General features: G+C 38.4%; 3 protein-coding genes across 6 annotated transcripts in view; 2 read left to right on the top strand and 1 right to left on the bottom strand.

Moving 5' to 3' along the window:
- The first annotated feature begins 2,553 nt into the window (after window positions 1–2,553).
- LOC109093803 (ARL14 effector protein-like) lies at window positions 2,554–7,688 on the top strand. The gene is made up of 5 exons (XM_042760126.1): window positions 2,554–2,757; window positions 3,261–3,459; window positions 3,586–3,726; window positions 6,913–6,965; window positions 7,152–7,688. The coding sequence occupies exons 1-5, from the start codon at window positions 2,687–2,689 to the stop codon at window positions 7,378–7,380; spliced, it is 693 nt and encodes a 230-aa protein (XP_042616060.1). The 5' UTR covers window positions 2,554–2,686; the 3' UTR covers window positions 7,381–7,688.
- Window positions 7,689–9,145: 1,457 nt separating this feature from the next.
- On the bottom strand, window positions 9,146–15,340 carry fshb (follicle stimulating hormone subunit beta). 3 transcript variants are annotated; one of them, XM_019107905.2, is made up of 3 exons: window positions 15,317–15,340; window positions 10,115–10,288; window positions 9,146–9,476 (listed from the first exon to the last, which is right to left on the bottom strand). In XM_019107905.2, exons 2-3 carry the CDS (start codon window positions 10,286–10,288, stop codon window positions 9,258–9,260), a joined length of 393 nt encoding a protein of 130 aa, XP_018963450.2. In that variant the 5' UTR covers window positions 15,317–15,340; the 3' UTR covers window positions 9,146–9,257. The 3 variants fall into 3 exon arrangements, with proteins under 3 accessions (XP_018963450.2, XP_018963448.2, XP_042616061.1); XM_019107903.2 differs by lacking the exon at window positions 15,317–15,340 and adding an exon at window positions 10,567–10,883; XM_042760127.1 differs by lacking the exon at window positions 15,317–15,340 and adding an exon at window positions 10,567–10,612 and having other exon boundaries at window positions 9,147–9,476; window positions 10,115–10,314.
- Window positions 14,000–20,255, top strand: part of kcna4 (potassium voltage-gated channel, shaker-related subfamily, member 4) — a 39,131-nt gene continuing 32,875 nt past the window's right edge. For both annotated transcript variants that reach the window (XM_042760124.1, XM_042760125.1), the window contains exons 1-2: window positions 14,000–14,748; window positions 15,095–18,756. In XM_042760124.1, the coding sequence (XP_042616058.1) occupies window positions 15,447–17,459 (2,013 nt within the window). In that variant the 5' untranslated portion in view covers window positions 14,000–14,748; window positions 15,095–15,446 and the 3' untranslated portion in view covers window positions 17,460–18,756. The remainder of the gene's footprint in view (window positions 14,749–15,094; window positions 18,757–20,255) is intronic.

The following is a 20,255-nucleotide window of genomic DNA, read 5'->3' as shown; positions in this document are numbered from 1 at the left end:
CTGTGGGTCTGAGGTGTGAAGGATTTTGGTGGCTCACATGCAAAGTGTTTTTTCTGAGGAAATTTATTTCCACAGGCAAACTATCTGCAAAGAATCAGCACAAGCATGTATTGTGTACCATAACATGCCATACTCACAATTCATATTTTTGTATTCACTGCCTATTGCTCACCTTGGTGGGTTATTTTTGTCACTGGGATGCGACAGAGGGACAGCGTGCTGTGGGGATTTATATACACTTTTCCATCCAGTATACGGACATCATACACTTGGTTCTGGTGACAATAATATGAGAATGCTGTTAGTTTGATCACCATACATTAAAGATATACTTCACCCAAAAATGAGAATGCAGGGTGAGTAAATAATGAAATAATTTTATTTTTTTGGGCAAACTATTCCTTTAACATGGACCATAATAACAACTTGCATAATAACAAGGAACCAGTTTCAAGGATTAAATCAAGTAATGCCATGGGCAAATCAGTGTCAGTTTCCCATTGCCCCGATCCTCAATATCACCTTGCTCAAGATTATTATATTCAGATCTTAAAACAATTATTTTTATTTTACTGTATTACAGTACAGACCCATAATTAACTTGCATTGTTTTGTCAGAAAATGTTTTAAACTTACATGTAAAAAACAAACAAACAAACAAACAAACAAACAAACAAACAAACAAAAACAGGATAAATATATTTTCAGTTGGCCCCTAACTGTGAATCATTTCACATGTGCTAGATAAAAACCTTAAAGGGATAGTTTAACCAAAAATGATAGTTCCAAACCTGTAAGAGTTTCTTTCTTCTGTAGATTGTAAAATAAGATATTTTAAGAAATGTCTCAACAATACTGTTTGATATTTTGAACATTCTTCAAAATATGTTTTGTGTTCACATTATAAATTCACACAGGTTTGGAATGACATGAGTGTGAGTCGATTATTTCATTTTTTTTCTCCTTTAAGTGAACAATATTAACTTAGAAAGTGAAACAAAAGCATAAAGCAAATTTAAAACAATAACCAATCAAATGTCTGATGTTTCACCTAGAAAGTGGAAGTTACATCACACCACCATCTAGAAAGATTTTTCTCTCAAAGCTCTCTGTGCAAACGAGGCTTGTGAAGGAAACCAGAATGAGGCCAAGATGGTGAGAATGGAATAAAGAGACAATTATACCAAGTTCTGCATAACATTATTTTGTATGGAAGGGCACAAAATAAATTAATATTCAAGGAGAACCATATGAAAGCATAAAAACATTACAGTAAAGTAGTTGCAATGGTCAGATGACAACAAACTGAATCTAAAACCAAAACCAGTCCATCTAAACAAAGAAAACACACTTCCCTTGGCCAGCACATAAACCACAAGAGTTATCTGTATCAGTAACAACTAACCTTCATGTGGGCAAGATTAATCCATAGCCCAGAATGTATCATCCTCTGTAATGCACCAGGACTATATGCTCTCCATCATCACAGTAAAACCTTAAAAATATAGTTATTATTAAAGATATTCTCAGAAAATATGTAAAAGTGTACGCATGAAGAAATGAATGCTGTCAAATGATTAATCGCATCCAAAATAAAAGTTTTTGTTTATATATGTGTGTGTGCTGTGTATATTTATTATGTACATATAAACACACACATACAGTATGTATATGCATTTATATATTTATATTCTTATATTTTATATTATATATAAATATATTTAATATATAAACATAACATATTTTTCTTAAATATATGCATTCATGTGTTTGTATTTATATATACTTAAATATACACAGTATACACACATATGTAAACACAAACTTTTATTTTGGATGCGATTCATCGCGATTAATCGTTTAACAGCACTAGAAGAAATATTATACTGATGTGAATTTTCTCAGTGAAAATATGAATATCCATATGCATTAATTCTTTAATACCCGCAGGTGGACTCAGATTTGACCCTACTGCATTTCCCAGTTTTTTTTTTCCATCGTAAATTATATTTTTAGTGTAACAGCCATTCAGAATAGATTGATTTGTAACATAGAATCCTTGTCTAATTCCATATTTTTTTTTTAAATACATCGATTTATTTATTTATTTATTTTTTTCAAATCTGCTTTCCAAAAAGTTGTTTTATAAAATATCCTCATAACAGTTCAAAAGTATCATATATGTATGCATTTATACAATGACAAATTTAGATTGGACTCCCACGCTGCCAGTTTCCACTAAATCCTTCTGGAAGTGATCCATTCAGAACCTCCTTGTGCCTTCCACTGTTCCGGGTTCACGTAGCTCCGGTTACGATTTATTTCAAAATAAAAGTTTACAACTTTACTTTTTTATATTTATTTTCCTTTTCATTTGTTTTTTTCTGAAGCAAGTGTTCTTAAGAAAAAAAAAAGTGTTGTTTTGACTATCAAATACGGACGCAATGGCATATCCTCACATGCAAAAAAAAAAAACACATTATCTCTATTGACACTAATAATAATACGCCAAAAATCCCACAGAAGAAGAACACACTAATAAAGGATCTGCTGTGTGCCCGTCCCGTGGCAGCTAAACGATTAACAGCGCATGCGCAGTTAACACGGTCGGCGTTTGTGAAAGATGGTTTTTGTTCGTGTGGAAAAATAACAGATTCTTCTACGTTTTTAACACGGATGCAGAACCATGCCGATCTCCTGTTCAGCTATCGATTGCTCAAACCGGTTCGCCAAAGGGTCAGAGATCAGATTCTACAGGTAAGCTCGAATATAATTACAGTTTTTAACACACTTGAGCTTTTTGTTAGACTTCATTGTTTACATGTGCACGAGTTGCTGTATATGTAAATTAACTAAAAAAAGATCCTGTAATGGCAGATAGAGGTTTCCTAGTTAACATTTAACTTATCGTAAATGTGCTTCAAATACTATCTTGCAGACAAAAGGCAACAGCACATTTTTCCTTCTTGCTTATTATGGTGCTTCGTGTATGTCTGTGCGCTCTTTTTCAGTTTAATATTTATTCTAGTCAAGAAGTCGCAGATATTGACACCCCAACATTATTAACTGTAATTGAATGCTTGTAATTGAATTTGATATGCTGATATGATTGGTCAGTTTGCCATGGTGAGTCAGTATTTTTAAATTTAGGTGATTTGCATAGGTTGCTGATTTCAGAATACAGTATGCATATGTAGATAAACTGTATTGGAAGTAACAGTATCTAATGGAGTTGCAGCCTTTACTGTCTCTCTGTTCAGGTTTCCAATCAGCAAGCCTCAGCTAGCCGAGCAATGGGTACGAAACCTTGGGAGAAAGAACTTTGTTCCCACTCAGAACTCCTGTTTGTGCTCAGAGCATTTCCAGCCTGACTGTTTCCGTGACTATAATGGAAAACTGTTCCTCAGAGAGGATGCCGTGCCGACTATTTTCGCAAACTCTGGAGGAGATGGTACAAAGGTGTGTGTCTTTGCACTTTTAAAGTTATTCTCGTTGTCCAGCTCAAGAATACCAGTGTAACTGCTTCAGCAATGTACTCCCACTCATTGTTTTTTTTTTCATGGTGTTTATTTATTGCTTTTACAGATTGAGTTACGGAAAAACAGAGGAGGATTTGTGGCAAAGGATGCAAATGATTCCAATCGGTTTAGTTCACTTTCTGATAAAGACGGAGCCAAACAAATCACAAAGGACAGAAGACAGCCCGTAAGAGACTCTAGCCTGAAGGTAACTCGTACTCTGCCGAATGTGCAGTTATTAACACTTACCTTAGTCGTTTTCTTTTTAGATTAGATTAGATTAGATTCAACTTTATTGTCATTATGCAGAGTACAAGTACAGAGCTAATGAAATGCAGTTAGCATCTAACCAGAAGTGCAAGAATATAGTGTTTTATATGCATATAAGTGCAGAGTAAGAGAAGCTGTGATTTACAGAATGTACAGAGTTGCTATATACAGTATTAAGAAGAGTATGTACAGAATATAAATAGGAATGCAGTGTAGGATTATATATATACATTATGAACAGCAGCAACGTAAGACAGTGGTAATAAATACAGTTGGTTGAGTGTACAATAGTATTGTTAAACAATGTATTCTATGCAAAATATCAGTGGTGCAATAATATTTTTATAGAAATAGTTACTGTGCTTTGTACAGTAACAGTGTTAGACAGTTTACAGTGTAATAGCTTGAACAGTGTGCAGTCTGTGCAAAATATGAGTAGTGCAAATACATGTATGTAAAGTACTGTGACCGGTGCAGTAAGAAAGCAGGTGCAGGTTTGATTGGTGGTGTGGAGTTCGGAAGGGTCACAGCCTCAGGCAAGAAGCTCTTCCTGAGCCTACTAGTGCGAGAGCGTAGGCTCCTGTAACGCCTGCCGGATGGAAGGAGGGTAAAAAGTCCATGGTTAGGATGTGAGGCATCCTTGATGATGTTCCTTGCCCTGCCCAGGCAGTGCTTGTGATAAATGTTCTCAGTAGTAGTTAACTGGGTGCCGGTGATCCGTTGAGCAGTTTTCACCACCCGCTGGAGTGCTTTGCGGTCAGATGCGGAGCAATTGCTATACCATCCTGAGATGCAGTTTGTGAGTATGCTCTCAATGGTACAGCGGGAGAATTCAACAAGGATCCTGGGACTCAGGTGAACTTTCTTAAGGCTCCGTAAGAAGTAAAGGCGCTGCTGTGCCTTTTTGACCAGGGTGGAGGTGTTAAGGGACCAGATGAGGTCATCAGAGATGTGGGTGCCAAGGAACTTGAAACCCGACACACGCTCCCCTACAGCTCCATTGATTTTAGCTTCTCTGCAGGTCATTAACATGTCTCACGTTTTTTTTGGTGTTTAATCTTATGGAGAAAAATCTCATTTTCAGATTAACTGTATGTGAATAGAGCAAACCTTAAAGATGTTTGGCTGCAAGGTGTGTCGATGATACTTCAGTCTGTTAATCCTTTTGATCTTTTATTTAAAAAAATTCACAAAAATCTAACCTTTCATTGGATAATAAGAATTTAAAATGGGGGGAAATATCAGTATGAAATGAATGTTTTTCTCTAATACACATTGGCCACAATTAACGGCACCCTTTTATTCAATGCTTTTTGAAACCTCCATTTGCCAGTTAAACAGCTCTAAATGTTCTCCTATAATGCCTGATGAGGTTAGAGAATACCTGACAAGAGATCAGAGACCATTCCTTCATCCAGAATCACTCCAGACCCTTTAGATTCCCAGCTCCATGTTGGTGCTTCTTCTCTTCAGTTCACCACACTCATTTCTATAGGGTTCAGGTCAGAGGACTGGAATGGCCATAGCAGAAGCTTGGTTTTGTGCTCAGTGACCCATTTTTGTGTTGTTTTTGGGGTTTGTGTTTGGATTATTGTACGGTTAGAAGATCCAAACATGGCCCATTATAAGAGTCAGTCACTCAGTGATTTTTTTTATCTGTTGGTATTTGATAGAATCCATGATGCCATGTGTCTAAACAAGATGTCCAGGACCTCCAGCATAAATATAGGCCCACAACATAAAAAATACAGCAGTATATTTCATTGTACACATGGGGAACTTTTTTTATTTGTGTTCACCAAACCCATCTTGAGTATTTGCTGCTAAAAAGCTATTTTTTTTAGTTTCATCTGACCATAGAAGCCAGTCCCATTTAAAGTCCCAGTCGTGTCTGATAACTGAATATGCTGGAGTTTGTTTTTGGATGAGCTACAGTAGGAGAATTTTTCTTGAAACCCTCCCAAACAACATGTGTTGATGTAGGTGCTGTTTGACAATTTTTATTAAGGTTTTCTGACCCCGAGACTCAACTTTTTTCTGCAATTCTCCAGCTGTGGTGCTTGGAGAGTCTCTTTAGCCACTCAAACTCTCCTTCTTACTGTGCATTAAAACGATATAAAGACACGTCTTCTTCCACGCAGGTTTATAACATGTTCTGTTGATTGGAAATTCTTAATTACTGCCCTGATGGTGGAAATGAGAATTTCCACTGCTCTAGCTCTTTTCTTAAAGCCACTTCACTAATTTGTGAAGCTCAATTATCTTTTGCTGCACATCCGAAATATATTCTTTGTTTTTTCTCATTGTGATGGATGATTAAGGGCATTTGGGCTTTGTTTTGCCTCATATTTATATTTCTGTGAAACAGGAAGCCTTGGATCAATAATTTCATGTTCATTATCACCCTGGAGTGCTCAAAATTGTGAATATGAATGGGAATATACTTCAGAGATATTTTACTCATAAGAATTTCTAGGGTTTTTTCCCCCCATTTTAAATTCTTATTATCCAATGAAAGTTTGGATTTTTGTGAATTTTTTTAAAAGAAAAGATCAAAAGGATCATATTTACCAAGGGTGCTGATATTTTTGGCCATGATTGTGTAATTATTATTATTATTATTATTATTATTATTATTATTATTATTACTACAGTTGCATTGTAAGACCAGACTAAAACTCTTTTTGTCATGGCCTAATGCCTGAAGTTATAGTAGTTTTTTTTTTTTTTTTTTTTTTTTTTTTTTTTTTTTTTTTTTACCACTGATTAAAAATAAAGTTAATTGTGACTTCTCACATTTCGGAATTTTATTCTCAAATGTGAATTCTGAAAGTCGGAATTGCAAAGGAAAAAAAGTCACAATTACCTTTATTTATTTATTTATTTATTTATTTATTTATATATTTTTATCCCATATCAGAAACAGACTTCCATAGAAAAGTGTCTGGAAAGTGTCAACATTAAGAATAATATATTTCTTGAGCAAATCTGCTCGGCCATTAGGTGTGATCACAGCATTGCTTCCTAAAATAATTGTTGCCATTTAAAAAGGAACAGCTATAGTTCAGCTGACCACTTTTCCCTTTATAATGTCAATCAGACTTCTTTTCTCTCTTTATTACAGGGCAGAGGTGTGAATGACCGGAGACGTGCAGGGAAGCTCTCGTTAGGTGACAGGTACCTGTCTTTCTAGTTTCTCAAACTCACGAACATACTGCCTCCAGTCATAATGAAGATTAAAATATAAATCATGGTTTCAGTTAATTGAATTGCAGTTGTATCCAAAGTGTTTCAAGCTTTGAAATAAACACTAAAGCTTGGATGAACTTATCCCATTTTTTGCCATCTTTCTTGTCCCTGCAGACAGACCCTGTCTCTCAAGAGTAAAGTGTATGACAGCAAAGGCCTGTTGATCTCATGTGGAAGGGATCTGTGTGACTGTCTAGATGTAGACTGCATGGGTTGCTTCTACCCATGTCCTGAGTGCGGCTCACGGAAGTGCGGTGTTGAATGCCGATGTGACCGGAAATGGTTGTATGAGCAGGTGGAGGTAGAGGGGGGAGAGATCATTCGCAACAAGTATGCAAATTAGCTAACTTGTAGGTTGACCAAGAATACGACACCGCTTCTGAGCACAAAAGACTGTCAAGGGCTTGGTATATGGACATTGCAGAAGTACTTGGTTCATTTGCTATATTGTTTCTTTTTTTTTTTTTTTTTTAAACTTCAATAAAAAAAATTTGTCTTATGTTTTTTATTCTTCCATGTTGTTATCACAGCTGTGTTCATTTCTGTAATCTTTCCAGGAGTTCCACTTTCTGTAGTTGTGCTGTAATGCTGTAGCTGTTTTTCGCCCTTGAGATTTGTGTTCACACTTACAAAAATAAAATCTGAACATAAGCAGTGTGCACAGCGCTGATTCAAAGGTTTTACAAATATGATCTAACTTCAAATGCTGTGAACATTTGGGAAAATGTATCTATTGAGAGTTTTATCTGAATCACTCTATCTACACTATATCTTATGTAAAATATCAAGCATAACATGTAGCCATTGGTTGTATTTTATTATTTAAATAATTTTTATTTGAGTAATAAAATTAACTCTTTGATTTACTCAGAAAACCAACTATGATGATTTACAGAAACCTGTTGGTTCACTGCAGGGCACTTTAGTATTTGTTTGGTGAGATCATCTATTAGATATTGTCTAAGATGTTTTTCTAATTGGCCCATTTGTCTCAGCCTGCACATTCAGGGCGCTCCACCTCGTGTAGAAGTGCTAGGAGCCAGCAACGTCAAGATGAAGAACAATCTGTCATAGGCCCAGTTTGCCTTGTAGCTGCACAACAATAAGAATGTACAAACAGCAAGAAAGTTGACTTGAAGAGGGGATAATTTATTGCAAAAGAACATGAATGAAGCAGATTTGGATGATTTTCAAAACATTCACAACTAGACAGGCAGTTTATCTAAGGAAAACTGCATGGGTGCAGCTTTTTCCAGTACAAACAACTGGCAGTGCAATTTAAGAGAGCATTGATAGTTTTTATTTATTTATTTTTTTAAATATGACAATTCTTGCAATGTAAGGCTAGGGTAAGCCTTTTATTTAATTACTTAAGACCTTGGGAGTTAGTAGGGAATTTCTGCCGGTTTTAAATCAATTAATCAAATGAAATTCTGATTAACCCTTTAATTTTGGAAAAGTATCTGCAATGTGCCACCAAAAAATGTACACACACACATTTATATACTCAGAGATTATTTGTTTCTCATTTGTTTCTCATTCACCTTGTAAAGTTTGTACACCTTTGCAACTGTAAGTCTGCAAGTCAAGTATTAAAGGCTCTTTGGGATGTGTCCTAACCCATTTCTCTATTAATATGCCCCTTTTTCCTGAAAACTCTTTGATATTCATATTGATTTATTACTAATTTGATTATGTAATGTAGTATGGTTTCAGTGAGTTTGTTCAGTGTATCAGACATCCTTGTTCAGTGCATCCTCAGTTGATCTCAGAAGGACAATTATAAGCTCTGGTAAAAACGCACCAATTTCACAAGCAAATTTAATTAAGTGTCTCTATGTATAAGCATTTGGGAACAGATGGTTTATCACAGGAAATGAGTTCTGTTTAAGATATGTGAGAGCTGTTTTAATGGTACAGTTTGTGCCTGACTAAGGTAATTGACACCAGAGCCCACAGAAGATTCCTGAAAAACAACAGCATGAAACGGCACATCACAGAAGAGAGCCAGGAGCCAAAGCATATTTTATATTGATTTAAAAATTAAATATATTTCGCATTTAATAAGTTCTTGCAGTATGTTATATTTATTAATGCTTACAAATAAAATGAAAAGGTTTCATATTAGTTTTATTCCATTATGCAATTTACATAGTATGAAATATTCAGAACTGTACAACAGGCTTTCAAATGGTTTAGAGTGGGGTTTGGTTTTCTTGTCTAATGTGCATTGCAGCCGATTGTCTGCTGGCTGAGAACTCCACAGTCTGTGATGTCAGAATTACACTTGCTGCATTCACAACTGAGGGCCACTGGGTAAGTGAAAACGGAGTCAGCCCTGGCAGGGCAGCCTTTAAACTCATAGGTCTCGTAGGTCCATTCTTTGAAGTTACAGGTGTTCTGGTAGTACAGCATCATTGGGCTACGGTAAACACTTTCCTGTCAAAATGTGAAGTAGTTTAGCTCCCTTTTATCTTTTAATGTTGTTAAAAGAAGTCTCTTATACTTACTAAGGCTGCATTTATTTGGTCAGATAAATGCAGTACCGTAAAAGCAGTAATATTGTGAAATATTATTACAATTGTAAAAAAACTGCCTGTTTTTACTATATTTTAAAGTGTAATTTATTCTTGTGACAGATAAACTGAACTTTCAGCAGCCATTACTCCAGTCTTAAGTGTCACATGATCCTTCAGAAATCATTCTAATTTGCTGATTTGGTACTCAAGAAACATTTCTGTGTTGAAAAGAGTTGTGCCGCTTAATGTTTTGTGGAAACTGTGACACACTACCATTCAAAAGTTTGGGGTAAGATTTCCACAAAAAATATTAAGCAACAATTTTTTTTTTTTTTTTTTTTTTTTTTTAGCATTGATAAGAACTGCTGAGTACCAATAACAATTGAACACCAAATCAGCATATTAGGATGATTTCTGAAGGATCATGTGACACTGAAGACTGGAGTAATAGCTGAAAGTTAAATTACTAAAGTGAAAATTCATATAAATTCATATATATGTCAAATGTACACAAATCCATTTCAAACAAAATGTTACAAGAATATTGCTTCATCCTACCTGTGTTTTGCAAAGCCCGGCACAGGCAGTGGTGTCAATTGTGATGCAGCTGCCACATTCCTCACTTTCCACGGTAATGGAGATATTGGTGAGCCGACAGCTGGACCTGCATTCTGATCCTTCCAACATTAGCGCTGGCAACAGCATCACCATAACAACGAAGCGCATCCTCATCTGGGAATCAGTGCGAAAGTGTGCAGCTAATCAAATACAGGTACTGCAGTGGATTAATATTAGCATTGCATTTTGTGTCCATCTTGGGTTTTATTGCTTATTGGACATAAACAAAAAAGTTGGTTAAATTATTATTAGTTGAGTAACAAAGATGAATAAATCTAAATTTGGTTTGGGAAAAGCAACTATCAAACACATTGAAAGTGAAAGCAAATTGCTAATATAAAGTTCATGCTAATATAATTATAATTACTAAAATACTAATATGTCAGTCCTACCTGCTGCAGTTTCGCTGAGACAAAATCACTTCACCTCAGTTCACATGGACACTTATACCCTCCTGTCAGATGTGACGCCCACATCTAGTTGAGAGCAGCCATGTCTTATCATACTACTCTATTTGCTTTTGTGGAGGTGGCACAAATCCCCAAAAGCCCTGTGGCCATGGCATTAAGTCTGGAAGAGGCTTAGACAGAACAGCATCCATGTAAAGGCCACCACTGATGTTCTGCTTTTCAAGGTCAGTGTTCTGCAGCACAGTTGAAAATCACTGGAACAACAGCTTGTCTTCTCTAAAAGATCTACACATGGCTGCTTCAACAAAATATTTCTGCAGGATATTTTTGAGAAAATTTTACTAACCTAAAAATCAATCAGTTTTTAGTGCACTGCATCTGTTCAGGTTTTACCTGGCTAACTTTTGAAACAGTCCTTCATAACAAATGGAGATGATGTTCCTACAAGAACAAAAACAGGCATCAGACTATATCCTGATTTACAACACATATGTCAGTATTTGGTATGTTGGTGTGTATATTTGACATCAAATGGTCTAACAATGCATTTATTTATTTATTTTCTCACTAGATCTACCTATTTATGTGAATATAATAACTGGATTGAGATGCTCATGAGCTTTGAAAAGTGTAATGGGTAATTTGATGCATTAAATTGGTAAAGTATGCAATGAATCGATCAAAGTGACAGTAAAGACATGAAAGTAAAGACTGGAGTATGGCTTCTGCTTTGCCATGACCAACAGCATTTATTTGAAACAGAAATATCATGAATGAAAATTTACATAAAAAGCCTCAATGTGTTCACTGTCACTTTTGACCAGTTTAATGAATCATTTTATATACAGTATATAATCTTCAAAACTGTCTTCTGTAAAAGAACTATTCTAGCATTCATTCCATTTAGCAGCAGGCCTAGCCATTATTGCATTATTGCTTGACCATTATCTGTTTTAAAGTTATATAGTGCCCTGGATTTCCATTTTGATTCTGTTTCTTTTCTGTCAAAGATCTCAGTCTGTCTCTTTGGCTTTTCATCTCTTTTTTTATTTCAGCCGCCCCCAGTCTCTTTCCATTGCTTTTGAAGGTTGTACAGTCATTGACTCCTGATGTGTACAAATCTTGGAAATTGTCCAAGATGACCCACTGACCTTCATTTATCATGCTGTGACAAGAGCCACATTAGAATAAGGCTTATAAATGTAGAGAAAAAAATCTGCCTTTTCACTCCCATCAGTGCATCCAAATGCTTCTGTCTGACTCTATATTTCCAGTAATTCTCAGGGCTTTTTTTACTCAGTCTTAATGTACTTCTCACTGCCACCACAGTCATATTCAAGACTCCATTCTTGGTCTACAATGCAGTCAGCACCATTATTCTAATAACTACATGCCATTATCCAAACGCACACCCACAACCTTCCCACTACAGTCAGAATCTTTACTTCCTATACATATAAAGCAGGCATCCTGTGTACTTGCACACAATGACTAAATGTTGTCTTGTGAAATACTGCCCCCTTTATTCTGTATAGTACCAGCTGTAGCCTCTGTACAGAATAGACAAGCATAGACAAAATCATAAGCTAAGTCCAAAACAAGCTACTAAGGTGGGGTATTTGAATAATAAAAAGGCAAGATGTCAATGCATGGTTGTCAGGATAGTAAAGGTTGGTCAGTGCAAACTGTTTTAACAAGTGTTTTAACTGTTTTACCACAATATCTGCTGCATAACATATGAGCTTGATCTAACAGTACAATCATTCAGATAGCACATTCACATTTCTACAACTGAGTATGAGAGACCCGAGTTTTGTTGAGCATTTCTCTGTCTTGCGAAATATATTCCAGGTGATAAATATAAAGTATTTGTGGCTTAAACACAGTGCTGCTGATGGAACTGGTTTTCTAAAGCTCTCTGTTGTAAATAGAGTCCCAAGAGAAACAGACAGATGGCGTAGTGGGAGTAATAATTTGCATTTTGCTTTCATACAACCATCATGAGTTTAAAGCATTAACATCCCCAGAAAACCAATTTTGAGTTTAAAATGTAAAATTAAAACTGCATGCTAAACCAGATGTTTTCAAATATTTTAATGGCAAGAATCTCACATATGATCATATTACAGGAAATAAATCTTTTCCAAAACTTTTAAAGGGATAGTTCACTCAAAAGTGAAAATTTTATGTTTATCTGCTTACCCCCAGGGCATCCAAGATGTAGGTGACTTTGTTTCTTCAGTAGAACACAAATTATGATTTCTAGCTCCAGCCGTTGCAGTCTCTCAGCCGTATAATGCATGACAATGGTAACAAAATCTATGAGAGTTAAAAAAAAAAACATGCACAGACAAATCCAAATTAAACCCTGCGGCTCGTAACAATACATTGATGTGTAAAGACACAAAACGATCGGTCTGTGCAAGAAACTGAACAGTATTTATATTGTTTTTTTTTTTTTTTTACCTCTTATTAATGCAATGTCTGAACTGTTAGAACTCTTCTGAATGTGCATTCACAGCAGCAGGCGCCTGAGGCATCTTCTTCTTCTTGCTTTATGGCGGATCGCAGACTTATAAGTGCATTACCGCCAACTATCTCTCAAATGGACCATTGACACTCTATCTACAATCTCAGTTAGGAGCAAGAATATTATTATTCTTTTCTATTCACTATTCTATTCAAGAATTATAGCACAAGAAGAAGAAGAAGATGCCTCAGGCGCCTGCTGCTGTGAATGCACGTTCAGAAGAGTTCTAACAGTTCGGATATTGCATGAATCAGAGGTAATGGATGCCCTGGGGGTAAGCAGATAAACATCAAATTTTCATTTTTGGGTGAACTATCCCTTTATGTAATTGGCCCTTATATTACCATTGTTCAAAAGCCAAAATAAACTGATATAAAATATTGAAAATATTATACAATAAATTCCAATAAGATAACAGCATATTTAAATGTATAAACATTAATGTAAATTTGGGTTTTATTTTAAAACAAAATAAATAAAAAAAAACTGTGATTGATCCTATGCTTCCTTGTGTGTAGAAAAAAACAGTAATCGTTTCAAAATCTGATAAATGTATTTCGAAAAATATTATGTTAAACATATTTAATTATGTCAACATTTAAACTTTGACAACTTAAAGTAAAAGGTTGTAAAATCTTTATTTTTATCCTCAAGTTTTCGGCAGATCCTACAGCACCCCCTTTTTATTCTCTTCGGCATCCCGGTCCCCAGCTTCAAAGCCTCAGTGCTAAGCTAAAAGAGGTGAATCTTTTATTTATGCTCTTTGTATAAACGCGTGCTTGTTTAATGGATCAGGGAAGAGTGAAGTGCAGAGCTCTCACGAAACACAATCACATTCATCTTTTTAATGTTGTGTTTACATTCTTATCTTTTTCCAAACGACTGCTATACACAAACCGGCTGTGACAGAAAGTGTATGTGGCTTTTTGACAGAGCCACACACAGGCTGCTTAGTGCGTGCATCTTGTGCTCTGCAGCAGTCCCTCGGGAGGGCAGTTGCGATGAACTGGATGTCAACAGATGCATAAGGGGTTGTCGAAGTTTGAGAACTGCAGCACAACGGTGCGCGCGCAGTGTCCTGCCACGACCACTTGGGGGCGATCGATGTCTTTCCGCGTTGCGCAAACGTGCCTCTCTCGGCGGAGCGCAGCTCCCCAATAACACGAGCACAATGGTCAACGGGCGAGACTGAGCGGCAGACTGATGCGCGCTGCGCATACTTACCTAAGGCTATTTCACATGGCATCCTAAAACTTTGATACATCTCGATTCTGACGCCGCTTGTGTGATTTATGGAGCCTCGCAGCATGCTCTCGGTGGCAGCACCTGCTTTTTTGTGAGTCCAGGCTTAATGCAGCGGTGCATGTTTTTTTGGGGAGGGGGAGATGGGCAGGTGATGAGAGATCCTGTTGAATAAAGACCCAACGGCGAGCCGTGACCAAAACTGTCATCCCTCGAATGCGATCACACCTGACTGTTGAGGTGTCATGTTCTACGTTTGGCTACGTCGAGGAATATCTGGAATTTCTGGATATCTGGAAATTTTGACAAACCTGGGATTTACATCCTCAGCCATCTCTAGCTTGTCATATTAAGGGTGGAAGCTGAGAAGACATCCTCATATAATTTCCTACGTAAGTGACTCGAATAATGGAAGGTGGGGTGCATGAGAGGGTTGATAAATTGCGTGCGACGACTGTTTATAATTAATTGCCAAGGGATTTTGGATCAGTAATATAACGCGCTGTTTCCTGTTTCCTTGCTTGGCTGGCCTGTAACAATAAGGATGTGCCATAGTATTATTATTATTAATAATAATAATACTATTATTATCGATATGTAGCACAAGAATAGTGACTTATGTCTTTGTTACTGATTACTGTTTTCAATTGCTCTGCTCATGTCGGTATACATATCCATCACAGTCTACATTATGATGAGCAGTTTTCATTCTACAACACCTTTTTCTTTTCTTTGCAGTTGTTTCTGGTGTCAAGCGGATTCAGTGATTCATTCATAGCTCTCGCCTCCTGCATTTAGTTTCCTTTTGGATAACGCAGGCGCGCGCTACGCACATGGATTCTAGAACTGTTGGACACATTTTTCTCATAATGATGATTATGATGATGATGTCACCAGAAGCACGTCGCTTCGCTACAGTTGTAAAGTCCAATTACAATAAGTAAAAGTGCACTGAAATACCTTAAAGCACTTCCGAAGGCAGCGGACCTACAGTTCCAGTCAAGTGCATTTATGAACTTGCTGAGCCCGTCTTTTGCTCAGCCTCTTCAGCCCATTTTCCATCTTTCTGAACGCTTCGTAGTTTAAGAAGATGGAGTTTGCTATGGTGGGCGCGGACAGCGGGGGCTGCAACACCCACCTGCCCTATGGATATGCACAGGCTCGCGCCCGGGAGAGAGAGCGCGAGCGGGAGAGACAGTCTCGCGCAGCGGCGGCGGCGGCAGCCGAAGCCGGAACGGTCGGAGAGGGAGGTGGGTCTAGTGGCCATCCCCATAACCACCCGCATCAGAGTCGCACCGCCTCTTCAACGAATGCCAACAACAGTAGCACCGGGACCGCCTCGCGCCCCTCCTCCTCCTCCTCTTCCTCCTCCCAACAGCCGCAACAGCAGCAGCAGCAGCAACAGCAACACCACGAGCCACCACAGCAACTTCCCAGAGAGCGAAAAAAGCAAAGAGGCGTTGCGCGCTGGAGACGGAACCGCGCGGCACTCGGCGGGGATCTACGCCACTCAGAGTTGGCGCTCCTAGGATCCGAGGAGGACATCATGATCGAGGAGGAGGAGGCGGAGGGCGAGGAGGAAGAGGAGGACAGGGGAAGCAAGAGGTCGAGTTTTGTCTATAACATGGTTGATGAAGAGGAGAGGGTCTCGTTAACGGACAGGCGTCCTCAGTCAGGGTACGAAAATGTTTACAATGAGTACGGCTGCTGCGAGAGAGTTGTCATCAACGTGTCGGGCTTAAAGTTTGAAACTCGGCTGAAGACTCTCGCGCAGTTCCCGGACACTCTCCTGGGAGACCCTGAGAAAAGAATTAGGTACTTCGACCCTCTGCGTAACGAATACTTCTTTGACAGAAATCGACCGAGCTTCGACGCCATTCTATACTTCTATCAGTCAGGGGGACGTTTAAAGAGACCCGTCAATGTGCCGTTTGACATCTTTTCCGAGGAGGTCAAGTTCTATGAACTCGGGGAAGAGGCAATGCTCAAGTTTCGTGAGGATGAGGGCTTCGTGAAGGAGGAAGAGAAGCCGCTGCCCGAGGACGAGTTCAAACGTCAGATCTGGCTGCTCTTCGAGTACCCGGAGAGTTCAAGTCCAGCCAGAGGGATCGCGGTCGTGTCAGTGTTGGTCATCGTTATATCCATCGTCATTTTTTGTTTGGAAACATTGCCAGAATTCAGGGACGACAAAGAATTTCTCAGCCCAGGTAAAAACTCCACACAGGCAAACAATGGATTTACGCCATTCAACGACCCCTTTTTCATCATTGAGACGGTGTGCATCATTTGGTTCTCGTTTGAGATCATCGTGCGCTTCTTCGCGAGCCCCAGTAAAGCTGATTTCTTTAAAAATGTTATGAACACCATAGACATTGTCTCTATTTTGCCTTATTTCATAACTCTCGGCACAGACCTCGCTCAACAGCAAGGCAACGGGCAACAGGCAATGAGTTTCGCGATCCTGAGAATAATACGACTCGTCCGCGTGTTCAGGATCTTCAAACTGTCTCGACACTCGAAAGGTCTTCAGATCCTCGGGCACACTTTGCGCGCGAGCATGCGAGAGCTGGCGCTGCTCATCTTCTTCCTCGTCATCGGTGTCATCTTGTTCTCCAGCGCGGTGTACTTCGCAGAGGCGGACGAGCCCTCGTCACAGTTCACCAGCATCCCAGACGCCTTCTGGTGGGCTGTAGTGACCATGACCACAGTGGGCTACGGGGACATGAAGCCCATCACGGTCGGGGGTAAAATCGTGGGCTCGCTGTGCGCCATCGCCGGTGTCCTGACCATTGCGCTTCCAGTCCCTGTCATCGTGTCCAACTTCAACTACTTCTACCACCGGGAGACTGATAATGAGGACCAGGCGCCTGTTGTGGAACAACCCCCACCGGGCTGTCCGTACTTTTCGGATTTCTTGAGAAAATTCAGAGGGTCCCCATCGGGGTCGTCTTTGGGTGACAAAGCGGCAGAGTACATGGAGATGGAGGAGGGCGTGACAGAATCTCTGTGCGGGGCTGACACGCAAAGCCCGAGCAGAGGGAACGGTACTGACATAGGCGGAAAAAAAAGTTCACATTCACGAACCCTACAAACAGATGTATGATTATGGAAGAACGATAATTTTCATAAAGGTGACTGCACAAATGAATCAGTTGACAGCACACATGCACAACTTGAAGACATACAGTATGCGCGTGCGCAAAACACAAGGAGACGCTCACACACATACATACATGCACTCAATAAGTTCTGGACCTGAGCTGAAACATTTTTGCTATGTGGCTACTTTTGTAGAGAAACATACCCTGTAATCACGTGACAGGCAACGCAAAAACCACCAGCTTTACTTGACGCGGAGAGGTGTCTCTATCTGCCCACCTGTTCAGTTTAGCTGAGAGAACTGAACGACTCCCGGTTCATTAATGAAGGCAACAAAAAGAAACTTGCATTGGCACTTTATGAGTTACATTTGTCAGTAATTGTAGGGAAACAGTCGAGTTCTTATCGTATGCTATTATGCAATAACGTTTAAATCGTTTGCACTATCATCAATTATGTTATAGTCTCCCAGTTTAATGCAGAGGTCAGAAACGTGTAACACTTAGGTAGAGAGGGAGGACATTGAAAAACGACTCAATTATCAACATGACTTGCATTATTAATTAATTAATTCGAAATACTAGCAAACATATTCTGCAGTCTTCGCTGATGAAAACCAATTCAGCTAATAGTAATAAATTATTTTAATATATTTGAATTATGATTAATTGGAAAGAAGCATGTTGCCCAACTTAAGGCAATGTTTTCTTAAATCCCATTACGGCAAACACGAATCCGCATGGCAGTATTCAGTATGTTCTACACTCTGGTAAAACCCCTTTTAGCACAAACCCTGTGTAGTTATTTGTGCATTGTCCACGGTGACTGAAGTGTCATTTATAGTCAGTCACTTTTTTTTTGTTTATTGAGAAACAAATCAGTAATGTTAGTTTTTGTTCATTAGCACAATATTTGAAACACCATAATTCATACATCACACACAATGCGAGGATTCATTCTTACTAAGCATCACAGTCACATTATGGCAAAACGAGGCCAAAATAACCGGTTCACATTGTCTCACAAAGTAAACACCTTGTACAACAGAGTCAACGACACCATGGCTTGAAGGATCAGTTTGGCCAAGTTACTGTCATGGGAGTATATTTCAAGGGAATGCATCATGCAACTATTGTCTTCATCCCTTTACCAAATGACAATGCATCCCTTTATAAAAATGCTGGCGGAAATGTACAGCTCTGGAGGGAACATGAACTTGGTGGACTTCATGCACAGCGAATTCTCGTCCGATTGGAATGCACGATGACCACTGAACAAGCGCAGTGCTTTGTGGAACCCAGGTAAGCGATTTCTGCATTAAGATTTTGTTTAGTCACACACAGCAATCATGTCATTATTCACGCAGTTTTAAGCGGCATTCAGATGTTTACGCATCTGCATGGACCTACTAGTTGTCTGTTATGACTAGGAACAGGTGTTCCACGTGATTTCAGCAGGCATGTTTTCTCTCGTTTCATAATATATCAACAATGTCTTGAATTGCTTAGCAACAAGGGGCTTAATTGTGAAAAAGACGACTAACTGTGCTGTGTTCCCTTGGAATCCAAAAATCCTCATTGCTCATTAAGTGTTCCGAGCTTCATTTTCTGATGTCATAATAGCTGTCACCGTTTTTTGTAGACCAGATAATTACCATTTAATCTCCAGTAAACCGATATTTTGTCATTAATAAGACATACTCTCAGCACGCGCTACGGGGAGATAATATGGCCTCCCTCGGCCTGCTCGTCTCTCACAACACGATAACTTGGCAAATGTGTACTTGTGTAAAATATGCACTCCGTATTAGATTATCATAAGTGCCTTCTGTGTCGTGTCAATCTAGTGCCTTGTGGGATGTTACAAGAACATTGTGTAAACTGATGACAAAGTAACCGACAACTGCCATTTATCAGCTGTTAATGCTGTCACCGCTATAAACTATGCACACTGTGTACAGTGTCCCTTTTCAGAAGCGATCCTCTTACAGTAGATGCTCTACTGATAAAGAGTTATATACTGTAATGACATGAAATTACAGGCAACGTGCACTGTCTTTAATCATAAAAAACGGATTTTAAGCATATTATTATTATGTCTTTATAATATAATTCAACAGAGGTGATGGAAATCTTTTCACTTAAACAGCGTTTACTTTCTTAATGTGGACTTATTGTGAACAATTCATTGGTGCTTGTTATTAAAAAAAGTCTTCATAATCTCAGCACATGGAAATGTATGTGTCATATTATGGATGTAAATCGCAAAAAAAGATGTCTATAGCATATATTATTCTTTGACTTATCTTTATTGTTTATAATGGACTGTAAATGTGCACTATGCAGTTACAGTAATCTCCATCTCACATAATAGAGAAAAAATAGTGAATTTCTTTCATTTTTATATGTTACATATGGTATACTTATTCACACAAATGCTGTTTGATACATATCTTGTGAGATTTTGTTTGCAATGTTAAGGGAGGGGATTGACCGTCCCATTGCACTAAAAAAATAAGAAGTGGTATTGAGTAGTGTTTACTAAACCTTTATGTTTGCTGCTGAAATCTGAAATGATATTCTGTGTAAATGAGGATATATTGATAGTCCTTAAACATTATGGGATCCTGCTTGCTGAATCATGCAGTACTTTTGCACATATACATGCAGGCACTCATATTCATGATAACCCAGGCTATTAAGCACTCGTTTACAGGTTAATGTTGCATAGCCTGTGGAGAGGTGTTACGCTAGATCTGTCACTTCATTTTCTGCTGTAGTTCATACTGGATTGCACCAAT

Source organism: Cyprinus carpio, chromosome A7 (assembly GCF_018340385.1).
Source record: "Cyprinus carpio isolate SPL01 chromosome A7, ASM1834038v1, whole genome shotgun sequence".
NCBI classification, from domain to species: Eukaryota; Metazoa; Chordata; class Actinopteri; order Cypriniformes; family Cyprinidae; genus Cyprinus; species Cyprinus carpio.
Note: the sequence above shows the minus strand (reverse complement) of the source record. Positions and strands in the feature narration are given on the sequence as shown.